The 27,275-nt window shown below is 36.9% G+C and overlaps 1 protein-coding gene across 1 annotated transcript in view; it reads left to right on the forward strand.

The window, feature by feature from the left end:
• The window catches only part of DNAH9 (dynein axonemal heavy chain 9), an 858,849-nt gene that overhangs the window by 212,461 nt on the left and 619,113 nt on the right, over positions 1 to 27,275 (forward strand). The window contains exons 18-22 of the mRNA XM_044675179.1: positions 1,712 to 1,934; positions 2,508 to 2,674; positions 5,383 to 6,253; positions 9,802 to 9,932; positions 10,668 to 10,806. Coding sequence (XP_044531114.1) covers positions 1,712 to 1,934; positions 2,508 to 2,674; positions 5,383 to 6,253; positions 9,802 to 9,932; positions 10,668 to 10,806 — 1,531 coding nt within the window. The remainder of the gene's footprint in view (positions 1 to 1,711; positions 1,935 to 2,507; positions 2,675 to 5,382; positions 6,254 to 9,801; positions 9,933 to 10,667; positions 10,807 to 27,275) is intronic.

The following is a 27,275-nucleotide window of genomic DNA, read 5'->3' on the forward strand; positions in this document are numbered from 1 at the left end:
TTCTCACCTTCCTTCAAAATGCATTATAGTCTTATTAAAAAAGCTTTGGGCTCTCAGCACTCCAGCAGGAGGGGGGCTAACTCTGTTCCCCTTTACCCGAGAACACAGATGGCTGGTACGTCCAAGGCCGAACCCTTGGCAGGGTATTTTGCCCAGAATTAAAGTAAAATAATGAGGCTCAAAAAATTGTTTAATACCATCAAGGCCGAGAAACTGACAGGGCTTTCCGACCTAACGGAGATGTCCCAGGCTCCACTTAAAGATAACACATGTAGTTGATAGTTTAGCATAGGTTTTTGTCTAAGCCTTGTCTAAGGCTTTTGTTTTGACTATAGTAAAAATCTTGCTCTCTGTAACTGTGGGAAACTTTCTTGGCTTTTGGGGGAAGGGGATCTTTAATTTCCTTTATAATAAAGTGGCTACTTCAGTATTTCTTGAAGTACAATGAGCTAACAAGCCGTGCTTCCAATCTGTTTCATTCTTTGCATCTGACGACCACCCAGGCCACTCAGATTAGTCTCTGGTTATAGAGTATCGATCTCTATAGTAGAAGAAGATTCATATTTTAAAAAACAAGAAGAAAATAAAGTGGAAAATAGTATTCTTTGATCATTCTGAGTCCATCAGTTCTTTCCCTGGAGGTGGACAACATTTTTCATTATGAATCTTTCAGAACTCTCTTGGATCATTATATTGCTTGAGAATAGCTTAAACCATTCAGTTGATCGTTGTACAATATTGCTGTTTTGTATGCAATTTTCACTCCTGGTTCTGTTCACTTCACTTTCCATCAGTTCATGTAAGTGTTTCTAGGTTTTCCTGAAATCAAGCTGCTCATCTTTTTTTGTATTCTATTAAAATCATAAACCACAACTTATTAAGCTATTCCCCAACTAATGGATATTCTCTTAATTTTCAATTATTTGCCACCACAACAAAATGTTGCTATAAATATTTTTGTACAAATAGGTCCTTTACCTTTTTTTAAAATTAATTTGGGATACAGGCCTCTTAGTGATATTGCTAGAATCCTTTGGGAATAGTTCCAAATTGTTCTTCAGAATGGTTAGATCAGTTCTCAATTCCACCAATAGTGTATTAGTGTACCAAGTTTCCCTTATTTTCTCCAACATTTATCATTTTCCTTTTCTGTCATATAGATAATTATATCTAAAAACTACATATTCATATTCTTTGAATCTTTATCAATTAGAGAAAGATGCCTATTCTTATAATTTGACTCAGTTCTCCATATATTTGAGAAATCTGTGAGGGTAAGGTTTTAAATCTATCAATCATTTTTTACCAATTGAGGTAAACAAGTAACATATACTTTCAATTAATAACCAAATTGTTTGTATTTAAGCATTAAAATTCCTAAGTTGAAGATAGATAACTGTTGTAATGGAAAGAACTTTCAACTAGAATCAGGAAACCTACGTCACTAGCTACCTGTTTAGTTTGGGCAAGTTATATCATTTTTCTGGACCTTGATTTTCTCCTTTGTAAAATGAAAGGATTGTACTATATAATTTTTAAGATACCTTCCATCTCTGATATTTTGCTATACTGGAAGCATGTCATCTATGTTTCTTTAACATTGATTGTGAATCAGGTAATCAAACATTTATTAAGCACTAACTATATGATAGACTCCTTGAAACGAATAGTAAGTGAATAGACTATCTCACTTACCGTTTATTCTGCTTAGTTTGGCAGACCTTGAAGTCTTTATAAGAAATGGTGAGAGTGGTTTAAACAAGAAGATAGAAAAAGGTGATTTCGCTGGTTTGATTGAAATTATGAGAACTCTAATGGCTCTTAAAGAACGGCAGAGAAGCACTGATGAGATGTTTGAGCCATTGAAACACACAATTGATTTACTGAAGATGTATGAACAAGAATTACCTGATTCAGTATTTAAACAGCTAGAGGTAAGTACAAAATCTTTCTAATCATGAAAGATAAATTGAGGAAAAATGTGATTAGGAAGATAGATATTGTAAGATTTAATAATGAGGTGATTTGGGATGGAAGAAAACTATTTTGAGGATTAATTCAAGACTACATACTTGAGAGGTGTTCATTTGGAATGGACAAAACTTTTTAGTGCTAGGGAAAAATGAATGCCAAAAATAAAAATAAAAACAAGCAATCAGAAGAGTAGAAAATATATAATCAAATGTTAAAAGGTGTGGAGAGAGGTAGATGAATAGTTGAACAGGTAAAATATTGGGAAATACATTAAAAATTAGTTAGAGGTAAAAGAATTAGAGATTGAAGCAAGAAAGGAAAGTGTCAGAGGAATTAAAAGGGGAAATAAACAAGGTGTGGCAAAGGTAGAAGAGTTAATGAGGATGCATCATTACTGAAGGATAGTATCCCTATATGGTAACAATTTCTGGTAGAATAGGAAGAAGAAACCTGGGTAGTTTCCTGTTCTGGGACCTTATATGAGAAGGCAGGGGGAGAATTACAATCTGGTCATATGGGTGTATTTCTGGCAGGAATTGCCAGAGAAATGGAACAACATAAAGAAGATGGCAGTCATTGTGAAACAGCATGTAGCTCCCCTGCAGGAAGATGAAGTAACAGCTCTTCGTCAAAAATGTGCTGCTTTCGGTATTGAACAGTATATATTCCAAGATCAGTTCCACAAAGAAGCTCCTTTCAGGTAATGGTAGAATCCCTCAAAGCTATCCCTTGGTGACTGGCTTCTAATTTCAATTTTTAAAAACTGTCCTTGGTGATTGTAATTAAAGTGAATTAATGACCTTCCTACTGTGTAATATTTGAGAATAAAGATTAATCAGTAGTAACTAGAAATTTAATAAATATCTATGAAGTGCAAGTCAATGGAAATAAAAAGATAAAAATGACAAAGTTACTAGTATCAACCACCTGATAGTGAGGATTAAGGAAGAATGCACAGTATTAAGTAAAAGAGCACTTAGGGGCAGGTAGATAGCACAGTAAATAGGACTGGAGTTGGGAGGATCTATGTTCAAATCTGACCTCAGACAACTCTTAGCTGTGTGACCAAGGGCAAATAATTTAACCCCATTTACCTAGCCCCTGTACCTCTGGCCTAGAGTTGTTAGTAGGACAGAAAGTAAGGGCTTTTAAGAAAGAGAATGAAAGAGATAGAGAGAGGGAAAGAGGGAGGAAGGAAGGAAGGAAGGAAGGAAGAAAGGAAGGAAGGAAGGAAGGAAGGAAGGAAGGAAGGAAGAAAAGGAGGGAGGGAGGAAGGGAGGGGGGAAGGAAGGAAGAGAGGGAGGGAGGAAGGGAGGAAGGGAGGAAGGGATGAAGGAAGGAAGGAAGGGAGGGAGGAAGGGAAGGAGGGAGGGAGGGGGGAAGGATCAATTCTGAAGTTAGAGGACTTGGATTCCAATTCCAGATGTTTAGAAGCTATGTGATCTTGATCCAGCCACATCTGTAAAATGAGGAGGTTGGGCTAGATGGCCTCTGAGGTCCTTTCTGGCTATAGATTTATATTTCAAACATTGTATTATGTTCCTTCTAAAACTTGTTTTTTCTCCTAACTACCCTATTTCTGTTGATGATAATTTTCCTTTTTTCTCAAGCTTGAGAAGAACTCTCATTCTTTCTTCTATCTCATCCCTCCTCCCCATCCAATTAGTTGGCAATTTACTTTAAATCTATTCCTTCCTTTCCATTAACACTATAGCCATCATGCTCCAGGTCATCATCACTTTTTACCTGAGTTACCAATCTCTTAATTGTTGTCCCTGCATAATAATATAAATTTTATTTTGTACTTAATGACCTTAAAATTGTGTTAACTCCTTAGGTTAAGGACTGTGCCATTTTTGTGTTGCCACTGTCTGATTCAGTGTCTTTTTCATTTCACTTATTTTCAGTCCTGTCCAATTCTTTGGGACCTCATTTGGGTTTTCTTGGCAAAGATACTGGAGTGGTTTGATATTTCCTTTTCCAGCCTATTTTACAGATGACAAACTGAAGTTAATAGAGTTAAATGACTTGCTCAGGATCACAGAGCTAGTACATGTCTGAGGCCAGATTTAAACACTTTATCCATGGCACCACCTAGCTATCCAACCTTTCTCATAGTAGTTACTTAATAAACATTTGTTGAATTGGAACTATAAAATAACCTATATATAATAATCTAGAATATCATCTTTGGAATGTCCTCAATGCTGGTAAGTTTCTATCCTTTATTAGAGGAAGAATTTAACTTGGATATAGCCAAAATTTATGCATAAATAAGTTGGTGCATAAGGTGGATAATCAAGCTAGAAAATATTGCATTGGGCTTTTATGACAAGTAAAGGAGAGAGTGGGAAAGGAAAATATATATGGTTGGTAAACAGGCCTTGGAAGTGATTGTCAAAGATTGCCAGATTTGTTTGTTATAAGCAAAAGCAATAACATTGAAATGACAGTATTCCCTTTCAAGATGCTACTTTGAATATATGTCTGTTTTGTATTTGATTCACATCTATTAAAAGTATTAAGCAAGTCACTACATATGTCAAATTTTATTGTGTGTCACATCGTTCATGTGCATATTAGTGCATAGTTTTTAGTTGAAGAAATCAAAGCTATAAATGATCATATGAAAAAAAATTTTTAAATCTCTCGATTAGGAAAATAAAAATTAAAATAAATTTGAGGTACCACCTTACACCTATCAGATTGGCCAAAATGTCAGTAAAGGAAAATGATAAATTTTGGATGGGAAGTGGCAAAATTGGGACATGAATACATTCATTGCTAGTGGAATTGTGAATTGATCCAGCCATTCTGGAAGGCAATTTGGAATTATTCCCAAAGGACTTTTAAAAAGTGTAGACCCTTTGATCCAACAATACCACTCTTTGGGGTTTGTACCCCAAAGAGATAAAAAATGGAAAAGAACCTGCTTGTACAAAAATACTTATAGTTCCTTTTCTTGTGGTATGATGTTTTTTTTTTAAACCCTTCACTTCTGTGTATTGGCTCATAGGTGGAAGAGTGGGCAATGGGGGTCAAGTGACTTGCCCAGGGTCACAAAGCTGGGAAGTGTCTGAGGCCAGATTTGAACCTAGGACCTCCTGTCTCTAGGCCTGGCTCTCAATCCACTCAGCTACCCAGCTGCCCCTGGTATGATGGTTTTTGTATCTGGCTTCTGCCCTCCCAGATGTAAAGAAAAATATCAAGCACAATGTTTCTTTTGAATTAGCACTATACCTACACCAGCATCCCACCCATTTTTACCATAATTTCTCCCCTAGATTCAAAATTTGATGAAGTCCTGCCACTCTCCTTAAAGATGGCAGCTTGAGTTTCAGACTGGTAATACAGGGGAGATTGTGGGAATTTTTCCGTTGCTTAAGAAAAATCAATTGTGTTTTCTAGGTTTGATAGCATTAAGCCTCACCAAGTGTTGGATGCCAAAAACATTCAGATCCAACAGATGGAATCTCTCATGTCCTCCATTTCAGACTCTACAAATTTGTTTGAAGTCAACATTCCTGATTACAAACATTTAAAACAATGCAGGAAGGAGGTCTGCTTGTTGAAGGAGCTTTGGGATATGATTGACCTAGTGAATTCTAGCATTAATAACTGGAAGGTAACCAAATGGAGGAATATTAATGTGGACAATATGGACTTAGAATGCAAAAGTTTTGCTAAACAAATATGGAAACTTGGCAAGGAGGTGAGAGCCTGGGATGCTTTCATGGGGTTGGACAACACTGTGAAAAACATTCTAACATCCTTACGGGCTGTGTCTGAACTTCAAAATCCAGCCATCAGAGAGAGGCACTGGAACCAGCTGATGCAGGCCACAGGTGTGAAGTTCATCATGAATGATGATACCACCCTTGAAGACTTACTTAAACTTGAGCTACACAACTTTGAGGAGGAGATCCAGGGTATTGTAGACAAAGCTGTGAAAGAGATGGACATGGAAAAAGTTCTAAAGGAACTAAAAGCCACTTGGACAGGTATGGAATTTCATTATGAGCCCCACCCTCGGACAATGGTCCCACTGCTGAGGTCTGATGAAGACCTTATTGAAACTCTTGAAGATAACCAAGTCCAGCTGCAGAATCTAATGACATCCAAGTACATAGCCTTCTTCCTGGAAGAAGTATCTGACTGGCAGAAGAAGCTCTCAATAGCTGATGCTGTCATTTCAATCTGGTTTGAAGTACAGCGTACATGGTCTCATCTTGAAAGCATTTTCATTGGGTCTGAAGATATACGAGCACAGCTTCCTAAGGTACATGGTTAGAGAGACAGATTATCTTTTAATGTATGCTACTGAGTTCAGGATCAAATTATCCCATTTTTAGACTCTCCACTCTCTTTACTTTTCCTTTTCCTTGGTCCAACTCAGAAATGCTTCCCAAAGGTTGACACAATCCAAAAATGAACAAAGGAAATAAAGGAGGTAAAATTCATGGCAAATAGTTTTGCTTACTGCATAACTTAGTAAAAATTTGAGTAGAAAAGGAAAATGGAAATACAATCTAATTATATTTTGCAGTTGGCTGCTGTTAGAATGCCTTGTGCTAGTAAATGAGATAATAATATTTATATAGTGTCTACTCTGTGCCAGGCTCTATGTTAGCCACTTTACAAATATTATTTTATTTTCTTATTTGATCTCACAACAACCCTAGGAGATATTCCTTTTTCAGATGAGAAAAAATTTAGAGTCTACATAAACATAGTTGTAGAGGGAATGATTAGCTTTTCTGCTCAGGTAGTTTATATATATATATATATATATATGTATATATATATATATATATATACACATGTGTATAATTCTATTCGTGTATTTAAACATCTAAGCATAGAAGTTGAAGAGTAAATAGTCCTAAAGGGGTACATATAATGAATTAAAGAATGTTAAGTACATGTAAAATATAAGAATATAATTTAATATTTTTATTAATCTTTTAACTATGCAATTATTGCTTTGTATAAACCTGTTATTCTCCCAGGGCTTGGTTAGAATGCTGGCTTCTAATTTATAAGCATTCATTTGGATAAAAATCCTTGCTACAGTGCATTTATGACTGTGGTTTCAGGCCAATTTCATATTAAGATGTCTTACAATAATTTATCTTTGATCTTCAAATACCTGAGTCATATATAGGGTTTTTTGTTGTTTATTTTATTTTAACCATGTTTGGATGGTAGAAGAGGCCTTAAATTAGCCTTCTAGCACCCTATCAATTCTCTTACTTTATTGAATAGTTTTACCACAAAAGTTACAGGTACAGTTATTTTATTTTTTAATAATGGGCATAACTTGTCTTTTCTACTCAGAAATTTTTTCCTCCCTTTCTGCCTCTCTTTCCTTACCCTTTTTTTCCTTTCTAAAGAAATTTGTGGGGGCAGTTAGGTGGCTCAGAGGATTGAGAGCCAGGCCTAGAGATGGGAGGTCCTGAATTCAAATCTGGCCTCAGACACTTCCTAGCTGTGTGATCCTGGGCAAGTCACTTAACCCCCATTGCCTAGCTCTTACCACTCTTCTGCCTTGGAACCAATACATAGTATAGGTAAGGGTTTAAAAAAAGAGAGAAAAATTTGCTTCTTAACTTCCCAGTTTCCATTAGTTATTCACCTTGTATCTACATGCATTAGTCTGCTTAGCAACCACCTCTCTCTTACTTACATAGGATCAGGTACAACTTGTTTCTAGTTATAAACTGTATCCCAAAAGAGCTTGAAGTGACAACAGCATCAAAAAAAGTCAATTTATTACAGAACATTTCTAAAAGGAATAGATAGTATTGTTTCCAGAACAAACTTTTTAAAAAGCATTTTTGAAAGGAACAAAATTTTAAAAGAGAAAGAAATGAAAGAAAAATATGAATGAATTGATAGATGTATGAAAAAGCATTTATTAAAGAAGGAAGGAAACAAGCATTTATTAAGTGTCTACCAAGGCACTGTGTTAAGCACTTTATAAATATTATCTCATTTGGTCCTTACAACAACCCTGGGAGGTGAGTACTATTACCCCCACTTTAAAATTGAGGAAACTGAGGCAAATAGAGGTTAAATGACTTGCCCTTGGACACAGCTAGTATCTAAAGCTGAACTTTGAACTTGGGTGTTCCCCACTAAAAGCCCAATGCTCTAATTCTCTGAACTACTTAATTTCTGAACCACTTCTCTCCTAAATTAAGCATTTTCTATTTGACATGCATTATGCTAACCTGTTGTTAAAGCACCTCCACTCTATTTTGGGGAGACAGCCCAAAAGAAAGTTCACCCATAAGGAACCTATAAAAAGAAGTTCTAAGTATCCTAAACAGGCTGTGGTGGATGAAGCACATGGAAAGGACCAGGAATCCTTAGGTTCCTTCTGTAGGGATGATAGTAGTACTAAGGGTCTGCAAGAGAGCACATGACAAAGGTCCTCCATCTCAATGAAATTATATAGTTGAGGGGCAGGTAGGTGGCTCAGTGGACTGAGAGCCAGGTCTATAGATGGGAGGTCCTTGGGTTCAAATCTGACCTCAAATATTTCCTAGTTGTATGACCCTGGATGAGTCACTTAACTCCCATTACCTAGCCCTTACTACTCTTCTGCCTTGGAACCAATACATAGTAAGGGTTTATTTTTAAAAATTAAAAAAAAAGAAATGATGTAGTTGGTGATTCATCTATTTCTTCCAAGCCATAGATCAGTCAAGGATCCAGATCCCAACCAGGAAAGAAGGAGAGTGGGGAGGATGCCCCTGGTAGTAATTGATCTTCTGGCTGGCTAACTGTCCTATTATAGGTTCTAGAATGGCCTAGATCCAGGAAAATAGGTGTAGGGAAGGCAAGGATGACATATATAAAATAAAAAGTGATTTGACCACAAAAACAAAAAAAAATAAACACAACAATTTGTGGCTTTGCCATGTTCAGTCAGTGAAGTTAAAAGGTCTCAATAAGGGCATCAAAGAATTATCTAAGTTTGTATTCAATCTGTATTTTTCTCTCTACTCATGATTGCTGATGAACAAGTTTCCTGTGTATGTGTGTATGTGTGCATATTTCAGTATATATTTATATAGATGTAATTTTTGCCTTATTTAACTCGTGTTATTATTCCCAATAATTATCATGCTTACTTCTTTACTATAATCTATTCCAATAATTATATCTTTGCTCAAAACAAATTTCTTTGAAATTGTTCCTTAGGAATTACCTTCAGAGTCACTGGTAGCAAATCTTCAATTTCAGATCGATATAATAATTTTAAAAATCACTAAAAGTCATTCAGGGCTTAGTCTTATAAATAAAGTAGGTAATCAATATAGGAAATTAATTTTTGTTTTTATTTTATTTTCTTATGTGTTTAGCTCAGAAGCTGTTTATGACAACATTGTTTTAGAATCTTATAGCTTCGTCATCTAGAATCGTTTAGGAAATATGCAAAGCCATAGAGATACACTAATATTTTTATCCATCTTCCTCAAGAATCTGACCTAAAATTATTTATCCTGACATGGTAGTGTGATTTAAAATTTATTTTCTTTTGATAAGGAAAACTTACATTGGCACTACAGACATAAAGGTCAGACTAAGGACTAATTTCTTAGAAATAAATATTTTGCTTCCAGTAGATATGTTCAAAAGGAAATCGTTGTAATTAGTTAAATTCTTTTTTAGCAGTGCTTTCTTTTCTTTCTTAAGTTCTAAAGATCTTTGGAGGAAAACAGATTTTTAAAATTTCTTCCAGGTATATTTTTCTTTTCTCAAGTTATCCTTATGGAAAACAAAATAGAAATAAAAAATTTCCCATATTTCCATGTATAGGATTCTAAAAATTTTGAAGATATTGATATTGATTTTAAAGAGTTGGTTTGTGATGCTCAGAAGACACCAAATGTGGTAGAAGCTACCAACAAACCAGGTGTTCATAAACGATTAGAAGACATTCAGAACAGGTAAGTTCCTTCTTGTTATCTTTTAGATCTAAGTTTAGTTTTTTCAGCTGGCTACTTTTGAGCCCTATGACTGTTTTATGACAGCATATGACATAGTGTTTCACTGTGTGATGTGCTAGATGTTTGTGTTTTTTCTGGGTGTTGCTATGTCTACAATATACTAATATGAATATATTTTTGTTTTTGGCCTCGAACACTTCTGAGCTTTATGATCCTGGGCAGGTCACTTGACCCCTATTGCCTAGCCCTGACCACTTTTCTGCCTTGGAACCAACACACAGTGTTAATTCTGAGACAGAAGGTAATGGTTTATTTTTAAAAATTAAAATTAAAAAAAATTATATAGTCGGTGACTCATCTCATCCAAACTATAGGATCAGTCAGACATCCAGATACCAACCAGGAAAAGAGGAAAGTGGGGAGGATGACCCTATTGGTAGTTGATCTTCTGACTGACTAGCTATCCTACATGGGTTCTAGAATGACCCAGAGCCAGGGAAATGGGTGAGTGGGAGGGAAGGATGACATATAATATGTAAAATAAAAAATTATTTGAACACAAAAACAAAGGTGCTAGCACACAAAGCAATTTGTTCATTCAGGGTGTTGTTTTTTCAAACATTTGAGTTAATTTCCTTTCAAGTATATCAGCACTTATGTTTATGCATTCATTTCTGTGAATATTTAATTTGCATCAAAAATGTGTTTATGAATGTCTACACTCTGTATCCTCAGGTTGTGCCAGTGTGAGAAAGCTTTGACTGAATATCTAGATACCAAGAGACTGGTCTTCCCCAGGTTTTATTTCCTCTCTTCTTCAGACCTTTTAGACATCCTTTCCAATGGCACAAATCCACAACAAGTAAGCTATTGGGTATTTCTTTTTTTTTTATTATATTTTTTTCATTTAATAATTTTTATTTTTTTAGAAAAGTTAACATGGTTGTATGATTCATGCTCTTACTTTCCCCTTCACCCCCCCCAACCCCCCCACATAGCCGAAGAGCATTTCCACTGGTTTTAACATGTGTCATTGATCAAGACTTATTTCCAAATTGTTGAGAGTTGCATTGGTGTGGTCGTTTCGAGTCTATATCCCCAATCATGTCCGCCTCAACCCATGTGTTCAAGCAGTTGCTTTTCTTCTGTGTTTCCACACCTGCAGTTCTTCCTCTGAATGTGGGTAGTGTTCTTTACCATAAGTCCCTCAGAACTGTCCTGGGTCATTGCATTGCTGCTAGTACAGAAGTCCATTACATTCGATTTTACCACAGTGTATTGGTCTCTGTGTACAATGTTCTTCTGCCTCTGCTCCTTTCGCTCTGCATCAGTTCCCGGAGGTCTTTCCAGTTCACATGGAATTCCTCCAGTTTATTATTCCTTTGAGCGCAATAGTATTCTATCACCAGCATATACCACAATTTGTTAAGCCATTCCCCAATTGAAGGGCATACCCTAATTTTCCAGTTTTTTGCCACCATAAAAAGTGCGGCTATAAATATTTTTGTACAAGTCTGTTTATCTATGATCTCTTTGGGGGTACAACCCCAACAATAGTATGGATGGATCAAAGGGCAGGCATTCTTTTATAACCATTTGAGCATAGTTCTATTGGGTATTTCTGATAAAGCATAAAAGAATCTGTAGAAAATGGGTAAACCTTGTGGTTAGTACTGGAGTTGGCCCTTTTTCTCCCTCACTCAATCAAGACACAGCCCCAGAATCCTAGGATCCTAGTATTGGAAAGAATGTCAGAATCAATCTAGTCTAAATTTATCCAGGTAAGTGAGGAAGGGAAAGGAAATTGGAGAGTGTGTAGGTATTCTTTTTGCCTGGCCTTAAGGGGAACCTCAAAACTCTTAACCTGTCCTTCAACTCTCTAAAAAGTGATAGAAACTAATGCAACATATCCAGAGAACAAAAGAATGAATGTCAAGGCTGGACCTAGACTAGAGGGTGAGAGATGGGAAGGGGTATATATATATATATATATATATGACTGCACCAGACCTAACAAAAAAAGGGACTGAAATTCAAATGGAACCAGTTCTTTCCCTCTGAAACTACTTAGGGACAGGGGCTAAGGTTGGTGAAAACCACATTGTTTGACACAGAAAGAAATTGAAGAAGTATTGCATTCTGGACCCATACATTATAATTTCTCTGGAAACTTTTTAACTTTCATTAATTGTATTGTTTCTGAAGAATCAAAACAGTTAACAAATTACACTATATTCATCAAGACTGTATTTTTAGAGCTTTAAGAATATACAACATAATACAAAATAAATCAGACAGATGTCTACTATTAAATGTTACTGAGAATGATGTGGAAAATAAAACTGAAACAAATTTGTGAAGACAGGACTTATTGGAAAAGACGCTGATGTTGGGGAAAAAATAAAGGGAAGAGGAAAAGGGAATGGCAGAGAATTAGATTGATGAATAGTTTAATGGAAACAATGAATATGAACTTGGACAGGCTGAGAGAGCTAGTAGAAGATAGAAGGGTCTAGCATGATGTCAATGGAGTCACAAAGAGGGACACCCTGAATAACAATAGCATTTTACCCCTTAGGGTTGCTGTGAAGATCGAATGAGAGCACTTAGTACAGTGCCTGGCCATAGTTGACACTATTTAATAAATACTTATTTTTATCCTTCCTTCCCTAACAGATTAACTGCAGAGGTTCCCTTTTACCTCCAGGATAAAATACAAAAATAATTTGCTTGCCATTGAAAGCCCTTTGCAACCTTGCTTCAACCTACCTTTCCAGGTTTATTATATTGTTACTTTTCATACACTATAAGTTCCAGACAAAATTACCTCTTCTTGTGCCTCACATATCAAAAAGACAATCCATCTTCTATCTCTGTGCCTTTTCAATGATTCTCTCCCATGCCTGTAATATGTTCCCTCTCTCCTTCCTCTTAGAATCCCTAGTTTCTTTTTTTTTTCTTAAACCCTTACCTTCCATCTTAGAATAAATTCTGTGTATTTGTTGCAAAGTAGAAGAATGGGAAGGACTATGCAGTGGAGGTTAAATGACTTGTCCAGGGTCACACAGCTAGGAAGTGTCTAAGACCAGTTTTGAAGATTCTGAAGGATCTCCTATCTCTAGACCTGGCTCCCAATCCATTGAGCCACCTAGCTCCCCACCTTCCCACTTCCTCCTAGCTTCTTTGAAAGCTCAGGACAAATACTACCTCTTCCATTAAGCTTTTTCTTTAAAAAACTAAAAACCATTGTCAACTTGGAAAAACACAGAACCACTAAAGTAATCAGTAAAACACAGTCTTTAATCAAGAAAGAGATAGTGCTCAATATTCATTCGGCTGCCACACAGAGTCAAGCACCTATATATATAGACACACACATACACATATACCTTTTGGGGAATTAAGCACATCAAACATACATTGATAGGTTTTGTAAGCAGGCTTGGAACTGTAAAGAGACTATTGCCAGAGGCTGAGATATCAGGAAGTGTCCTAACTTAAAATGTATACTAAAGAAAGAGTCCAGCCAAGAGCTAGGCTTCCCGGGAGAGGACTCTGATAAAATGGGAAAAGCTTCTATGACAAAAAGGGTACTTAACATTTGATTCTGCCTATTAGTCCCACCTAAACTGGGATCATTAAGTACTTTAAAGTCTGTCATTCAGTCTGAAACAGAATCAGTCTAGGACAGTTTCAGGGGACAGGAGCAAACTTGGGGTTCCCAAAAACCAAGTTGACACCATATATATGGTGTCATATACATATATATCTATATGTATTATATATAATAGTTAATTAGATGTATCCTAATTACATGTAAAATTATTGAATTCCAAATTCTCTCCCTCCCTACTGCTCCTCTCCCACCAATTAAGAAGGAAAAGGAGTCAAAAGAGGAGTCTCAGATGTTCATCTATTTAAGACTCTGTTTCTCTTATTGGCCTCCCACAGTTTACCGTAGCCCCCAGTTTTAGGACTTTGTCTCAAAGAGGAGTTGTTCTTATTCAGGTTCTCCCACGATTATGCTTCTCCTCAAAGTGCTCTTCTCTTTGTTTCTCAACCAAAAGTCTTTTTTTCTGAATCTTTTATTCAAGTATCCACATAAGAAAGGGGCAAAAATTTACATGAAATGAATCCAAGGTATTTGGTGTGTGTGTGTGTGTGTGTGTGTGTGTGTGTGTGTGTGTGTGTGTGTGTGTAGATAGCACTATATGCCACCTAGGGATATCAGAAAAAGCTTCATGAAGTGGACAGAACTAGAACACTGTATATAGTAACAGCAATATTATAAGGATGATATGTCCCATTGGAAAGCTTTAAACAAACCAGCAGTTGCTGGGTTAACAATTCCTCTACAAGAAAATTAAGATCCCTAAACTCTAAGAATATTCCTAAGTCAGCCAAAGTCAGAGCAAGAAAAACTTCATCCATCCAAGTGCAGTCCTCCCTATAAAAAATACAAGACTCAATTAATTTATGATATCTATAGAATATAGTTATGATTCTCAGAATTTGCTTGCTGATATCCAGGCAGCTAGAATTCGGCCTTGGACCCTGTTCTATCTTTACTTTGAAGCCTCCAAGGATTTTCTTTTGTGTGATTTGTAACCATGAGCTGTAAGTTTTTCTTTGTGTTCTTCGTGTGAAAACATATATAATAAACTCCATGCTCCTGGAGCCAGAGCTGGAAGCATGAAATAAAAGACATTTCCCTTGTCCTGTCCTTATTTCCTTATCAACTAAACTGTCCTTATCAGAGATGATAAAGAGATCTCCACAGTAAACTCTTTCCCAGCATCTAATTTATATAACACTTTGGGTGGGAAGACTGTGGAGGGAGGTTTTGAAGTTCATTTATAGAAAACTTTGAATCTAAGGATTGTTGAGGAGTATGAAAATTTTACATATTGTATTTATGTCATATCTGGCAAAAACATAGATTTTTGGTTTTTTATCATAAGATAGATGTACATGAGAAGGTCATGACTTGAGTCAAGAGAGATGGAGAATTAGAAAGTAGAAAATGATGAGAGAAACTTCTTCCAAAAGCTAAAATAACAAAAACCAAAAGACAAAATACAACTGCAAAGACATAGCTTAATGACTAGAGACAGATGTGCTCTGTGGATAATTCATGGACGTGATTTAATTAGGAAAAAAGTTCAGATCCCATGAACTGCCTAGAAAAAGCAGACTCATCTGGTTGCTTGAAGATATAACTGGGGAAGATTTTCCTTCATTTTTTAAAAATTCTTTAAACATTTATTAATATTCATTTTTAACATGGTTAGATGCTTCATGCCCCTACTTTCCCCTTCACCCCCCACTCTTCCCCCACCCATGGCTGACACACATTCCACAGGTTGTAACATGTGTCCTTGTTTAGGGCCTATTTCCAAATTGTTGGTTGCATTAGTGTGGTAGTTTCGAGTCTACATCCCCAATCATGTCCGCCTCAACCCATGCATTCAAGCAATTGTTTATCTTCTATGTTTCCTCTCCTGCAGTTCTTCCTCTGAATGTGGGTAGCGTTCTTTATCATTGCATTGCTGCTGGTATAGAAGTCCATTACATTCGATTTTACCACCGTATATCAGTTTCTGTGTATAGTGTTCTTCTGGCTCTGCTCCTTTCGCTCTGCATCAGTTCCTGGAGGTCTTTCCAATTCACATGGAATTCCTCCAGTTTATTATTCCTTTTAGCAAAATAGTATTCCATCACCAGCATATACCACAATTTGTTCAGCCATTCCCAAATTGAAGGACATACCCTCCTTTTCCAGTTCTTTGCCACCACAAAAAGCACAGCTATAAATATTTTTGTCCAAGTCTGTTTATCTATGATCTCTTTGGGGTACAAACCCAACAATGGTATGGTTGGATCAAAGGGCGGCATTCTTTTATAGCCGTTTGAGCATAGTTCCATATTGCCAGCCAGAATGGTTGGATCATTTCACAACTCCACCAGCAATGAATTAATGTCCCAATTTTGCCTCATCCCCTCCAGCATTCATTACTCTCCCCTTCTTTCATTTTAGCCAATCAGCTAGGTGTGAGGTGATACCTCAGAGTTGTTTTGATTTGCATTTCTCTAATTATTAGAGATTTAGAACACTTTCTCCTGTGCTTATTGATAATTTTGATTTCTTTATCTGAAAATGGCCTATTCATGTCTCTTACCCATTTATCAATTGGGGAATGGCTTGATTTTCTATACTATTGATTTAACTCCTTGTATATTTGAGTAATTAGACCCCTGTCAGAGTTTTTTGTTATAAAGATTTTTTTCCCAATTTGTTGTTTCCCTTCTGATTTTGACTACATTGTTTTTGTTTGTACAAAAACTTTTTAGTTTAATATAATCAAAAGCATTTAATTTGTATTTTATAATTTTCTCTAACTCTTGCTTGGTTTTAAAATCTTTCCTTTCCCAGATATCTGACAAGTATACCATTCTGTGTTAACTTTCTGGTTCCCCTCCTTATATTCAAATCATTCACCAATTCTGAATTTATCTTGGTGTAGGGTGTGAGATGTTGATCTAAACCTAATCTCTCCCATATTTTTTTTCAAATTTCCCAGCAGTTTTTGTCAAATAGTGGATTCATGTCCCAAAAGTTGGGGTCTTTGGGTTTATCATACACTGTCTTGCGGATGTCATTTACCCCAAGTCTATTCCAGTGATCCTCCCTTCTGTCTCTTAGCCAGTACCATATTGTTTTTATGACCGCTGCAGTATAGTATAGTTTAATATCTAGTACTGCTAGGCCCCCTTCCTTCACATTTTTTTTCATTATTTCCCTTGATATTCTTGATCTTTTGTTATTCCAAATGAAATTTGTTATAGTTTTTTCTAATTCAGTAAAGAAGTTTTTTGGTAATTTGATAGGTATGGCGCTGAATAGGTAAATTAATTTGGGTAGAATGGTAATTTTTATTATATTAGCTCATCCTACCCATGAGCAATCAATGGCTTTCCAATTGTTTAGATTCAGTTTTATTTCTTTGGAAAGTGTTTTGTAGTTGTTTTTGTATAATTGCTGTGTTTGTTTTGGTAGATAGATTCCCAAGTATTTTATATTGTCTAGGGTGATTTTAAATGGTGTTTCTCTTTCTACCTCTTGCTGCTGTGATGTGTTGGAAATATATAGAAATGCTGATGATTTATGTGCATTTATTTTGTATCCTGCAACTTTGCTAAAGTTGTTGATTATTTCTACAAGCTTCTTAGTTGATTCTCTAGGACTTTTTAAGTAGACCATCATATCATCTGCAAAAAGTGATAGCTTAGTCTCCTCATTGCCTATTTTGATACTTTCAATTTCTTTTTCTTCTCTAATTGCTACTGCTAGTGTTTCTAGTACTATATTGAATAATAGAGGTGATAATGGGCATCCTGGTTTTACTCCTGATCTTATTGGGAAGGCTTCTAATTTATCCCCATTGCATATGATGATTGTTGATGGTTTTAGGTATATACTGTTTATTATTTTTAGGAAAGGTCCTTCTATTCCTATACTTTTCAGTGTTTTCAATGGGAATGGGTGCTGTATTTTGTCAAAGGCTTTTTCAGCATCTATTCAGATAATCATGTGGTTTTTGTTTGTTAGACTGTTGATATGGTCAATTATGTGAATGGTTTCCTAATGTGGGAACCATCCTTGCATTCATGGTATAAATCCCACCTCATGATGGTGAATGATCTTCTTAATTACTTGCTGGAGTCTCTTTGCTAATATTCTATTTAAGATTTTTGCATCTGTGTTCGTTAGGGAGATTGGCCTGTAGTTTCTTTCTCTGTTTTTGATCTCCCTGGCTTTGGAATCAGTACCATATTTGTGTCATAAAAGGAATTTGGTAGGACTCCTTCTTTCCTTACCACATGAAATAATTTGTATAGTATTGGGATTAGTTGCTCTTTGAATGTCTGATAGAATTCACTTTTGAATCCTTCAGGCCCTGGCAATTTTTTCTTAGGGAGTTCTTTGATGGCTTGTTCAATTTCTTTTTCTGATATGGGATTATTTAGGTATTCCATTTCTTCTGCTGTTAATCTAGGCAATTTATATTTTTGTAAATATTCATCCATATCTCCTAAATTGTTATATTTATTGACATATAATTGGGCGAAATAGTTTTTAATGGTTGTCTTAATTTCCCCTTCATTAGAGGTTAGGTCTCCCTTTTCATCTTTGATACTGTGAATTTGGTTTTCTTCTTTTCATTTTTTTTATTAGATTGACCAGTACTTTGTCTATTTTATCTGTTTTTTCAAAATATCAGCTTCTATTCTTATTTATTAATTCAATAGTTCTTTTACTTTCGATTTTATTAATTTCTCCCTTGATTTTTAGTATTTCTAATTTAGTTTTCATCTGGGGATTTTTAATTTGCTCACTTTCTAATTTTTTGACTTGCATGCCCAATTCATTAATCTCTGCCATCCTTAATTTGTTAATATATGCACTCAAGGGTATAAATTTCCCCCTGAGTACTGTCTTGGCTGCATCCCACAGATTTTGGTAGGATGTCTCATCATTGTCATTCTCTTCAATGAAATTGTTGATTGTTTCTATGATTTCTTTGACAAATTTGTTTTGGAGAATCATATTGTTTAATTTCCAATTGTTTTTTGATTTGCCTATCTAGGTGCCCTTACTAATCATTATTTTTATTGCATTATGATCTGAGAAGGTTACATTTATTATATCTGCTCTTTTGCATTTGTTTGCAATGATTCTATGCCCTATTACATGGTCAATCTTTGTGAATGTACCATGTGCAGCTGAAAAGAAGGTGTATTCCTTTTTGTCCCTATTCATTTTTCTCCACATATCAATTAAATCTAATTTTTCTAGGACTTCATTTACCTCTCTTACCTCTTTCTTATTTATTTTTCGGTTTGATTTATCTAGATCTGAAAGAGGAATATTTAGATCTCCCACTATTATGGTTTTACTATCTATTTCCTTCTTGAGTTCTGCCAGTTTCTCCTTTATGAATTTCGATGCTATACTACTTGGTGCATATATATTGAGCAGTGTTATTTCCTCATTGTTTATACTGCCTTTAATCAGGATGTAATGACCTTACCTGTCTTTTTTAATCATATCTACTTTTACTTTGGCTTTGTCAGAAATCATAATAGCCACTCCTACCTTCTTTTTCTCATTTGATGCCCAAAAGATTTTGCTCAAGCCCTTAACCTTAAACTTGTGTATGTCTTCCCGCCTCATATGTGTTTCTTGTAGAAAACATATGATAGGATTTTGGTTTCTGATCCACTCTGCTATTTGCTTCCATTTTATGAGGGAGTTCATCCCATTCACATTTAGAGTTACAATTATCAGTTGTGCATTCACTGACATTTTTTTTTCCTCCCCTAGACCCACCCCTTCTTTTTACACTATTTTCTTTTAAACCAGTGGTTGGTTTTCAGCCAGTATCCCTTATCCCCCTCCCTTGATTGACTTCCCTTTCTGTTCCCTCCCTTGTTATTCCCCTCTTTTTGTTTTGTAAAGGCCTGATGAATTCCCTCCCCCTTCTTCTCCCCTTCCTTTTTTGACCTTCCCACTCCCCTGTTCCCTTTGGTTTATCCCTTCTGACTTTCTCAGTAGGGTTAGATAGAGTTTTTTCTTTGAATGGATAATGAAGCTACTCTTCCCTCTCCAGGTTGATTACAGTAAGAGTAAGGTTTGATTATTACCTCTTAATGCTCTCTTCCTCTCCTTCTTATAATAGTATTTATCCCCTCCCTTTCCCATCTCTTTGTGTGTAATAGAATATCCTATTTTTCTTATTTACTCAGATTTTTCCCCTACTATTCCCCCACTCTTTCCTACCCCCCATGTCATCTTAGACCATTTAGTATCCTGTCCTCTCCCTATGAATTATTCTTCTGGTTGCTATAAGAGTGAATATTATAATAGTGAATAGAGTTTACCACAGAGAATTATACATAGCATTTCTCCACATAGGAATACAGATAATTAGATTTTATTTAAGCCTTTAAAGAGTTAAATTTAAAAAAATTATGAGTTTTCTTTCTTTTCCCTCTGTTTCTTATTTACCTTTTCATGTTTCTCTTGATTTTTGTGGTTGGATATCAAACTTTCCATTTAGTCCTGGTCTCTTTTGTGCAAAAACTTGGAAATCTTCAATTTTGTTGAATGCCCATACTTTTCCCTAGAAGTATATAGTCAATTTCAATGGATAGTTGATCCGTGACTGAAGGTCCAGCTCTCTTGCCTTTTTGAATATCATATTCTAAGCCTTGCGGTCTTTTAGCATTGAGGCTGCCAGATCCTGTGTGATCCTTATTGGTGCTCCTTGATATTTGAATTGTCTCTTTCTGGCTGCTTGTAAGATTTTTCTTTTACTTGAAAGCTCTTGAATTTGGCTATTATATTCCTGGGAGTTGACTTTTCTGGGTCCAGTGTAGAGGGTGATCTATGGATCCTTTCAATGTCTATATTGCCCTCTTGTTGTAGAACTTCAGGGCAATTTTGCTGAATAATTTCTTTAAGTATGGAGTCCAAGTTTCTATTAATTTCTGCCTTTTCTGGAAGACCAATGATTCTCAAATTGTCTCTTCTAGACTGGTTTTCTTGGTCTGTCACTTTCTCATTGAGATATTTCATGTTTCCTTCTATTTTATCAGTCTTTTGACTTTGTTTTATTTGTTCTTACTGTCTTGAGAGATCATTGGCTTCTAATTGCTCAATTCTAGCCTTTAGGGACTGGTTTTCCTTTTCAATCTGGTCATTTCTTGTCTTCAGTTGACTTACTTCACTTTCTAATTGTGAAATTCTGCCTTTTAAGCTGTTATTTTCTTGCCAGATCTCTTCCCTCTTGCTCAACATCTCATTTTTTAACTCTTCAATAGCTTGTGACCAGTTTTCATTGTTTTGCAAAAGTTTGGATACTTGTTTGTCCTCCTCTGTTGTCTGGATTTTCTCTGTGTAAAAGTTTTGGAGTGTTTCAGAGTTTTTCTTGATAATCTTTTTCTTCTGGGGTTCTTGGCTTGCCATTGTTAGCCCCTCCCCTTTTCAGCTTTGTCTTCACACTCAGGGTCTGCCTGCGCTTTCTGAGTTCCCAAGGGCTCCAGTCTCCTTGTCCTTGGGGTCAAGGCTTCTGGTAGTCCCTGGTCTGCCCCTTTGTTCGAGGCTCCTTCAGCAGTCTCAGGGGCTGCTTCCACAGCTGTGCTCCCGTCTGCACCAGGTCCCCACTCAAGGTCCAAACCTGCGCTCGAGATCTTTGTCCACTCTAGGGCACTGCCTTCACCCGCGCAGATGCTCGGGAAAGTCCCTGTGTTCGAGATCTTTGTCCACGCCTAGGGCAATATTTTCACCCGCACAGAAGCTCGGGAAAGTCCGTGAGCATCCCCCAGCCACTTGGGGTCCCATGTCTTGCAGCTCTCAGGTACAAGCCCTGGGGCTGCTAGTGATTTTCTGGTTGCTCCATCCTGCTTTCACTCTTGTGCGTTGACCTTGGCATTGTGTGTGGTGTGTGTGGGAGGGGGCGGAGGGGCTTCTTCCTCTCACGTTTTAGTGAGAGCTGTTTCATCCCTTTATAGCATTGAAATGCCCTGATTCTTTGTACCTTCAATGCTGCGCCCTGTTGTGGGGTTCCTTTGTTCATCTGAATTCGTTTTTATGTCCCCTTGAGGAGTCCTGTATGCTTCGGTTAGGAGAGATCCAGCAGCTGTTCCTTACTCTGCCACCATCTTAACCAGAAGCCCTTTCCTTCATTTTTACTGCCATCTACAGCTTCAGAAAGGGAAAATGCCTCAGAAAATTGCTTATATTACCTTCTACTAACATTCTATGACTTGGAAGGGGATAACTACTCAAAGCCTATAGAATAGGCATAATTAATTTTTAATATCCAAGGCTTTTTCATTGACAGAATATAATATAGCTTCAGTTCTCAGTCAAGGATGTCGATTTTATAAGTAACTTCAAAGAATTCATTCTTAAGGCTGCTGTTTGCTAAAAGACTGCTTCAGAATGGAAGAAAACAGCTTAGAGAGAGGCTCAAAAGAGTGGTCCCACCAGAAGATGGCATGTGGTGCTGACTATTCTCTAAAAAGGTCAAGAACATCAAGCCTTGCTATCTGGAGTTGTAAGTTGTCCTAAGCACATGGGTTTTCCCATTCATGTGCTTCACTATTATATTTCTGTAACTTGGTGCCACTGTCCCTCAGAGGTACTATCTCTTTCAAACTATAAAGCAGAAACCAGTTAAAATACTATTCCTCTCTTAGAGGAAGATGATCTCTTTACAAACCAGAAAACCAAGAAAAAGATTTCAGAACCTCTCTGTGAGCAAGATGTCTCAAGAAAATACCAAGACATTTTTGAGAGCAACATATTTGTTATAGAAGCAATTAAACCAGAATAGAAAACAAAAAAGAAGGGAGAAGCCTTGGAATCCAACCTTTTTGATGATAACATTAACATCTTTGCTGACCTAGCTAAAAATAAAAATGAAACCAAAAGAGAAATCAGGAAAGAAAGTGGAGCCAAAGTCAACATTTAATGATGAGATGGATGTTATTTTCTCATCAAGCTGCTGACCAAGAGACCCAAGTCAAAAAGCTAGTCTACTCAGTCAACACCAGAAACAAGATCAGAAACCAAGATGTCTGGTACATTTGATGACCTTCTGATTACCCTCAGAGGCCAGTAGAGGACATATGCATAAGGCCATGGCAGAAGAGGGGGCTTTATCTTTGTTATATCTCTTCTTAGGTTATTATCATATTCTAATTATTTTATCAAGGAAAGCAGATTCTGGAAAAGCTATTCTATTGTTCAATGTAAACAGTATTATTTTGCACTGGTTTTAATCATGCCTAATTATTATTAATATTGAGGGAAAATAGATATTCTGAAATACTTTTGGTTACATTTAGTTCAACTTTAATTAGTCTATGTAATAGATTTATAGAATATTGTTTCTTTTTTTGAACAGAGACAAAAATTGCTGATAGATTAAAATGATGAAATGTAAATTGTTAAAAACTAAAAAAGTTAGGTGAATTCTTCTGTTCTGTTATCACTTTGCCTTCTTTTGTAAATGTTTCATATTTTAAATTTGCTTTTATCATTTTGGCTGATTTTTTTAACTGAGAAGCACACTGGTAGAGATTGAGAGCCATAGTTATAAGTAGTAGATATATAGTTTCCCCACCACTACAGGAATCCCTAATATCTGGAGGATGAATTATAACTACATGGCTACCCTTTTTGGGAAATCTTCCTTACCTATCAGTGTAGATGAAGGAGCCTTGCCCATTCCCAGTTTAAATGTATAAACTTATATTTGTCCATATTGTTTCCATAATAGAGTATAAATTTCTTGTGTCAGTGTCTACTTCATTTTTGCTTCTGTATACCTCAGCCACGATTTAACCTGTAGAAGCTTCTTTTTTGTTTTTCATAGTATATTCTCTCAATTGCCTGTTGATTAGGTGGTTGTCCTTTAGTGCATGACATTTCATCTGATAGCACCTTTGAATCTCTATCAACATTTCTTGGAGCTCAAGAAGCTTCTTCCTCCAGAGAAGATCTGGCTGTTGTTTTTCATACCTATTATAGGTCTTCAAATTTGGAGAAATACTTCCTGACATTTACCCTCTATCTATTTATCTTTTAATTATTCTTTTTATTTTATTTCATCTTCTTAGTTCTGTTTTTCATTCCATCAGGAAAAATTTCATTGCCTAAAGAATAAAACTGCATTCCTCTTAGAAACCAATTTTTGCTTTTTAAATATGTAAGTGCTATATAGAAGAGGGGGCAGCTGGGTAGCTCAGTGGATTGAGAGCCAGGCCTAGAGACTGGAGGTCCTAGGTTCAAGTCTGGCCTCGGACACTTCCAGCTGTGTGACCTTGGGCAAGTCACTTGACCCCTATTGCCCACCCTTACCACTCCTGGGCCAAGGACGGTCCCTAGCCCGGATGAAAAAGGAGGAGGGTTGGGCGTGGGGCTAGCAACCCCACCCTGTAAAAACTACATCTGCTAAAGAAACTGCAACCTAAAGTAGGGGCAGCTGGGCTAACTCAGTGGATTGAGAGCCAGGCCTAGAGACGAAAGGTCCTAGGTTCAAATCCGGGCTCAGACACTTCCCAGCTGGGCAACCCTGAGCGACTGTGTGACCCATTGCCTACTGGTTGTGGCCCTATGCTCCTAGAATGGAGTCCCAGGATAAAAAAAAATATAGAAGAGAGTACTATAAAGAAGGAAAAAACCCAAACCATAGTAAACCTCATACCAAAATCCTCCATGCCAAAAATTAAATTCAACAGGCTTAAGAAATACCTACTATCGGCCAGACACCAAGCTAGGTGCTGGAAATAGAAAAAGAAAAGGTGGTGGAAGAGACCAAGACAGAGAAATGTGTAGAAAGATGAAATATATGTTTCAAATAGAAAGTGATAAGAAGACAAAAGAAAGGAATAAACATTAAAAAGAACAACAAAAGCATAATACCATGATAAAGTCAAACTTGGGAATCCACAAAGACAGTTGTCCATTGAGTGTTAGAAAAATGAGGAAAGGAAAGGTAAGAGAAAGGAAGGGGAGGAAGCTTCTTTCCCTTAAAGTGCTTGATAAAGAGTGTCAGGAGAACAATGAGTGTCAGGAAAGGTCTTGTGTAGGAGGTGATAGCTGAACTGTGCTTTGAAAGATACAGAATCTACAAGGCACTGGTGATGAGAGAGAGCAAAGAGGTGGAGGCAGGAATGTTGTGTTTTTGGGAAGCAGACTAGTTTGATAATGAAGAGTATGTGAAAGGCAGTAATGTCTTATTATATATAAGACTGAAAAGATAGGTGAAAGCTATATTTTAAGTTCCAGGTTGGGTAGTTTGTATTTTATTTTAAAAAAAAGTTCCAGGTTGAATAGTTTGCATTCATTCAATATGAATACATTTTTTAAAAATTTTAGGCAGGAAATAGAGTAAAATGCATTTTAGGAATGTCATTTAGTAGCTGGATTAGAGAGGGGAAAGGCCAAAGTCTGAGAGCCCAATTAGAAGGCTGTTATAATAGTCCAAATGAGAGATGTATAAATGGAGATTTTGAAACTTGGACTTCATCCCCCATACGTCCCTCAGTATTTCCCAAAATTCCCTTTAATCTCTTCTGAGCCTCCACATTTGCATGGTCATGTTATTGTTTTATAAGTTCTGTAGCTCCTCCTTCTTCCTCTCTCTTTTCCACAAGCATGGGTCAAGTTAATGTTAGTTTATTATTAATAAAACTTTATAAAAATATGATATTTAGGGGTTTCCGGGTTAAGATGGTGGCAGAGTAAGAAGCAGCTCTTAACCTCTCCTAACCAAAACACACAAAACACCTCAAGGGGACATAAAAACAAGTCCAGATGAACGGAGGAACCCCCACAACAGGGCACAGCGTAGAAGGTACGTGGAATTGAGGCATTTCCATGCTATAAAGGGGTGAAACAGCCCTCACGAAATCGCGGGCTGAGCAACCATCCCACCCCCAACCCCCTCCACACACATCTATAGCTCTGAAGCCAGCTAAAAAGAAATAGAGCAAGTTTGGGGCACCCATCGAGTCATTGGCAGCTCTGGGGTCTGTTCCTGAGAGCAGCAAGACTTCGGACCCCAATAAGCCAAAAAACGCAGGTGAAATCTGAGTGCCAGAGCAGAGAGTGGACGCTGGGCGCAGAGCGCAGGCTGAGCAGAGCGCAGGCACTGTGGAGGCCTGGGTGGAGGCAGACACAGCCAGGAACTAAAGCCTAAGTGGGGAACCAGTGTGGACGGGTATACGACTGTGGAAGCAGCGCCCTGAGACTTGTAAAGAAACCTCTGGCAGAGGATCAAGCAAGGGGGTCAACCAGGGGGCTTGACCTTGGAAAAAACCAGAACTCAGACCTCAGGAGCCAATAGATCGCGGACAGACACTGAGGGAGAGGATAAATCTGAGAAGCTGCTGGGGTAACAATGGCTACTCAGTCTCAGGAAGTTCAGAAGAGAAAGAATAACAACAAGAAAAAGAAGTCTTTAACACTCGACAGCTTTTACACAGAGAAAATCCAGACAACCGAGGAAACAGAGGAAGAGAACAAACAAGCATCCGGACCCTCCTCAAATAAGGAAAACTCCTCACAAGCTATGGAAGAGTTCAAAACTGAGATTTTGAGGAAAATGGAAGAGATCTGGCAAGAAAATAACTGTTTAAAAGGTAGAATCATGCAATTGGAAAGTGAGGCTCAGAAATTGAACACCAGAAATGACCAGATTGAAAAGGAATACCAGAAGATTATGGCCGAAAACCAGAAGATTATGGCCAAAAAACAAAAGATTATAGCCAAAAATCAATCCCTAAAGGCTAGAATTGAGCAAGTAAAAACTAATGATCTCTCAAGACAACAAGAACAAATAAAATAAAGCCAAAAGACTGAAAAAATAGAAGGAAACATGAAATATCTCAATGAGAGAGTGACAGACCAAGAAAACCGGTCTAGAAGAGACAATTTGAGAATAATCAGTCTACCAGAAAAACCAGAAAATAATAGAAACCTGGACTCCATACTAACAGAAATAATTCAGCAAAATTGCCCTGAAGTCCTACAACAAGAGGGCAACATAGACATTGAAAGGATCCATAGAACACCTGTGGTATTCGATCAAGAAAGGAAACACCAAGAAATATCATTGCAAAATTCAAGAGTTTCCAAGCAAAAGAAAAAATCTTACAAGAAGCCAGAAAGAAACAATTCAAATATCAAGGAGCACCAATCAGGATCACACAGGATCTGGCAGCCTCAATGCTAAAAGACCGTAAGGCGTGGAATACAATATTCAGAAAGGCAAGAGAGCTGGGCCTGCAACCACGGATCAACTACCCATCAAAATTGACTATATATTTCCAGAGGAAAGTATGGGCATTCAACAAAATTGAAGAATTCCAGGTATTTGCACAGAAAAGACCAGGGCTAAATGGAAAGTTTGATATCCAACCACAAAAATCGAGAGAAACCTGAAAAGGTAAATAAGATACAGAGGGGAAAGAAAGAAAACTTATAATTTTTAAATTTGCCTTTTTAAGGGCCTCAGTGAGATCTAATTATCTGTATTCCTTTGTAGAGAAATGTTATGTTTAATTCTCTGTAGTGAACTCTATTCACTATTATAATATTCACTATTATAGTAATCAGAAGAATAATTCACAGGGTGAGGGTGGAACACTAAATAATCTAAGATGACATGGGGGATGGGAAAGAGGGGGTGAATAGCAGGGGACACCAAGAGAAACTTGAGTGAATAAGAAAAATAGGATATTCTATTACACACAAAGAGGGCATGGGAG

This window comes from Gracilinanus agilis, chromosome 4 (assembly GCF_016433145.1).
Source record: "Gracilinanus agilis isolate LMUSP501 chromosome 4, AgileGrace, whole genome shotgun sequence".
Lineage (NCBI taxonomy): Eukaryota > Metazoa > Chordata > Mammalia > Didelphimorphia > Didelphidae > Gracilinanus > Gracilinanus agilis.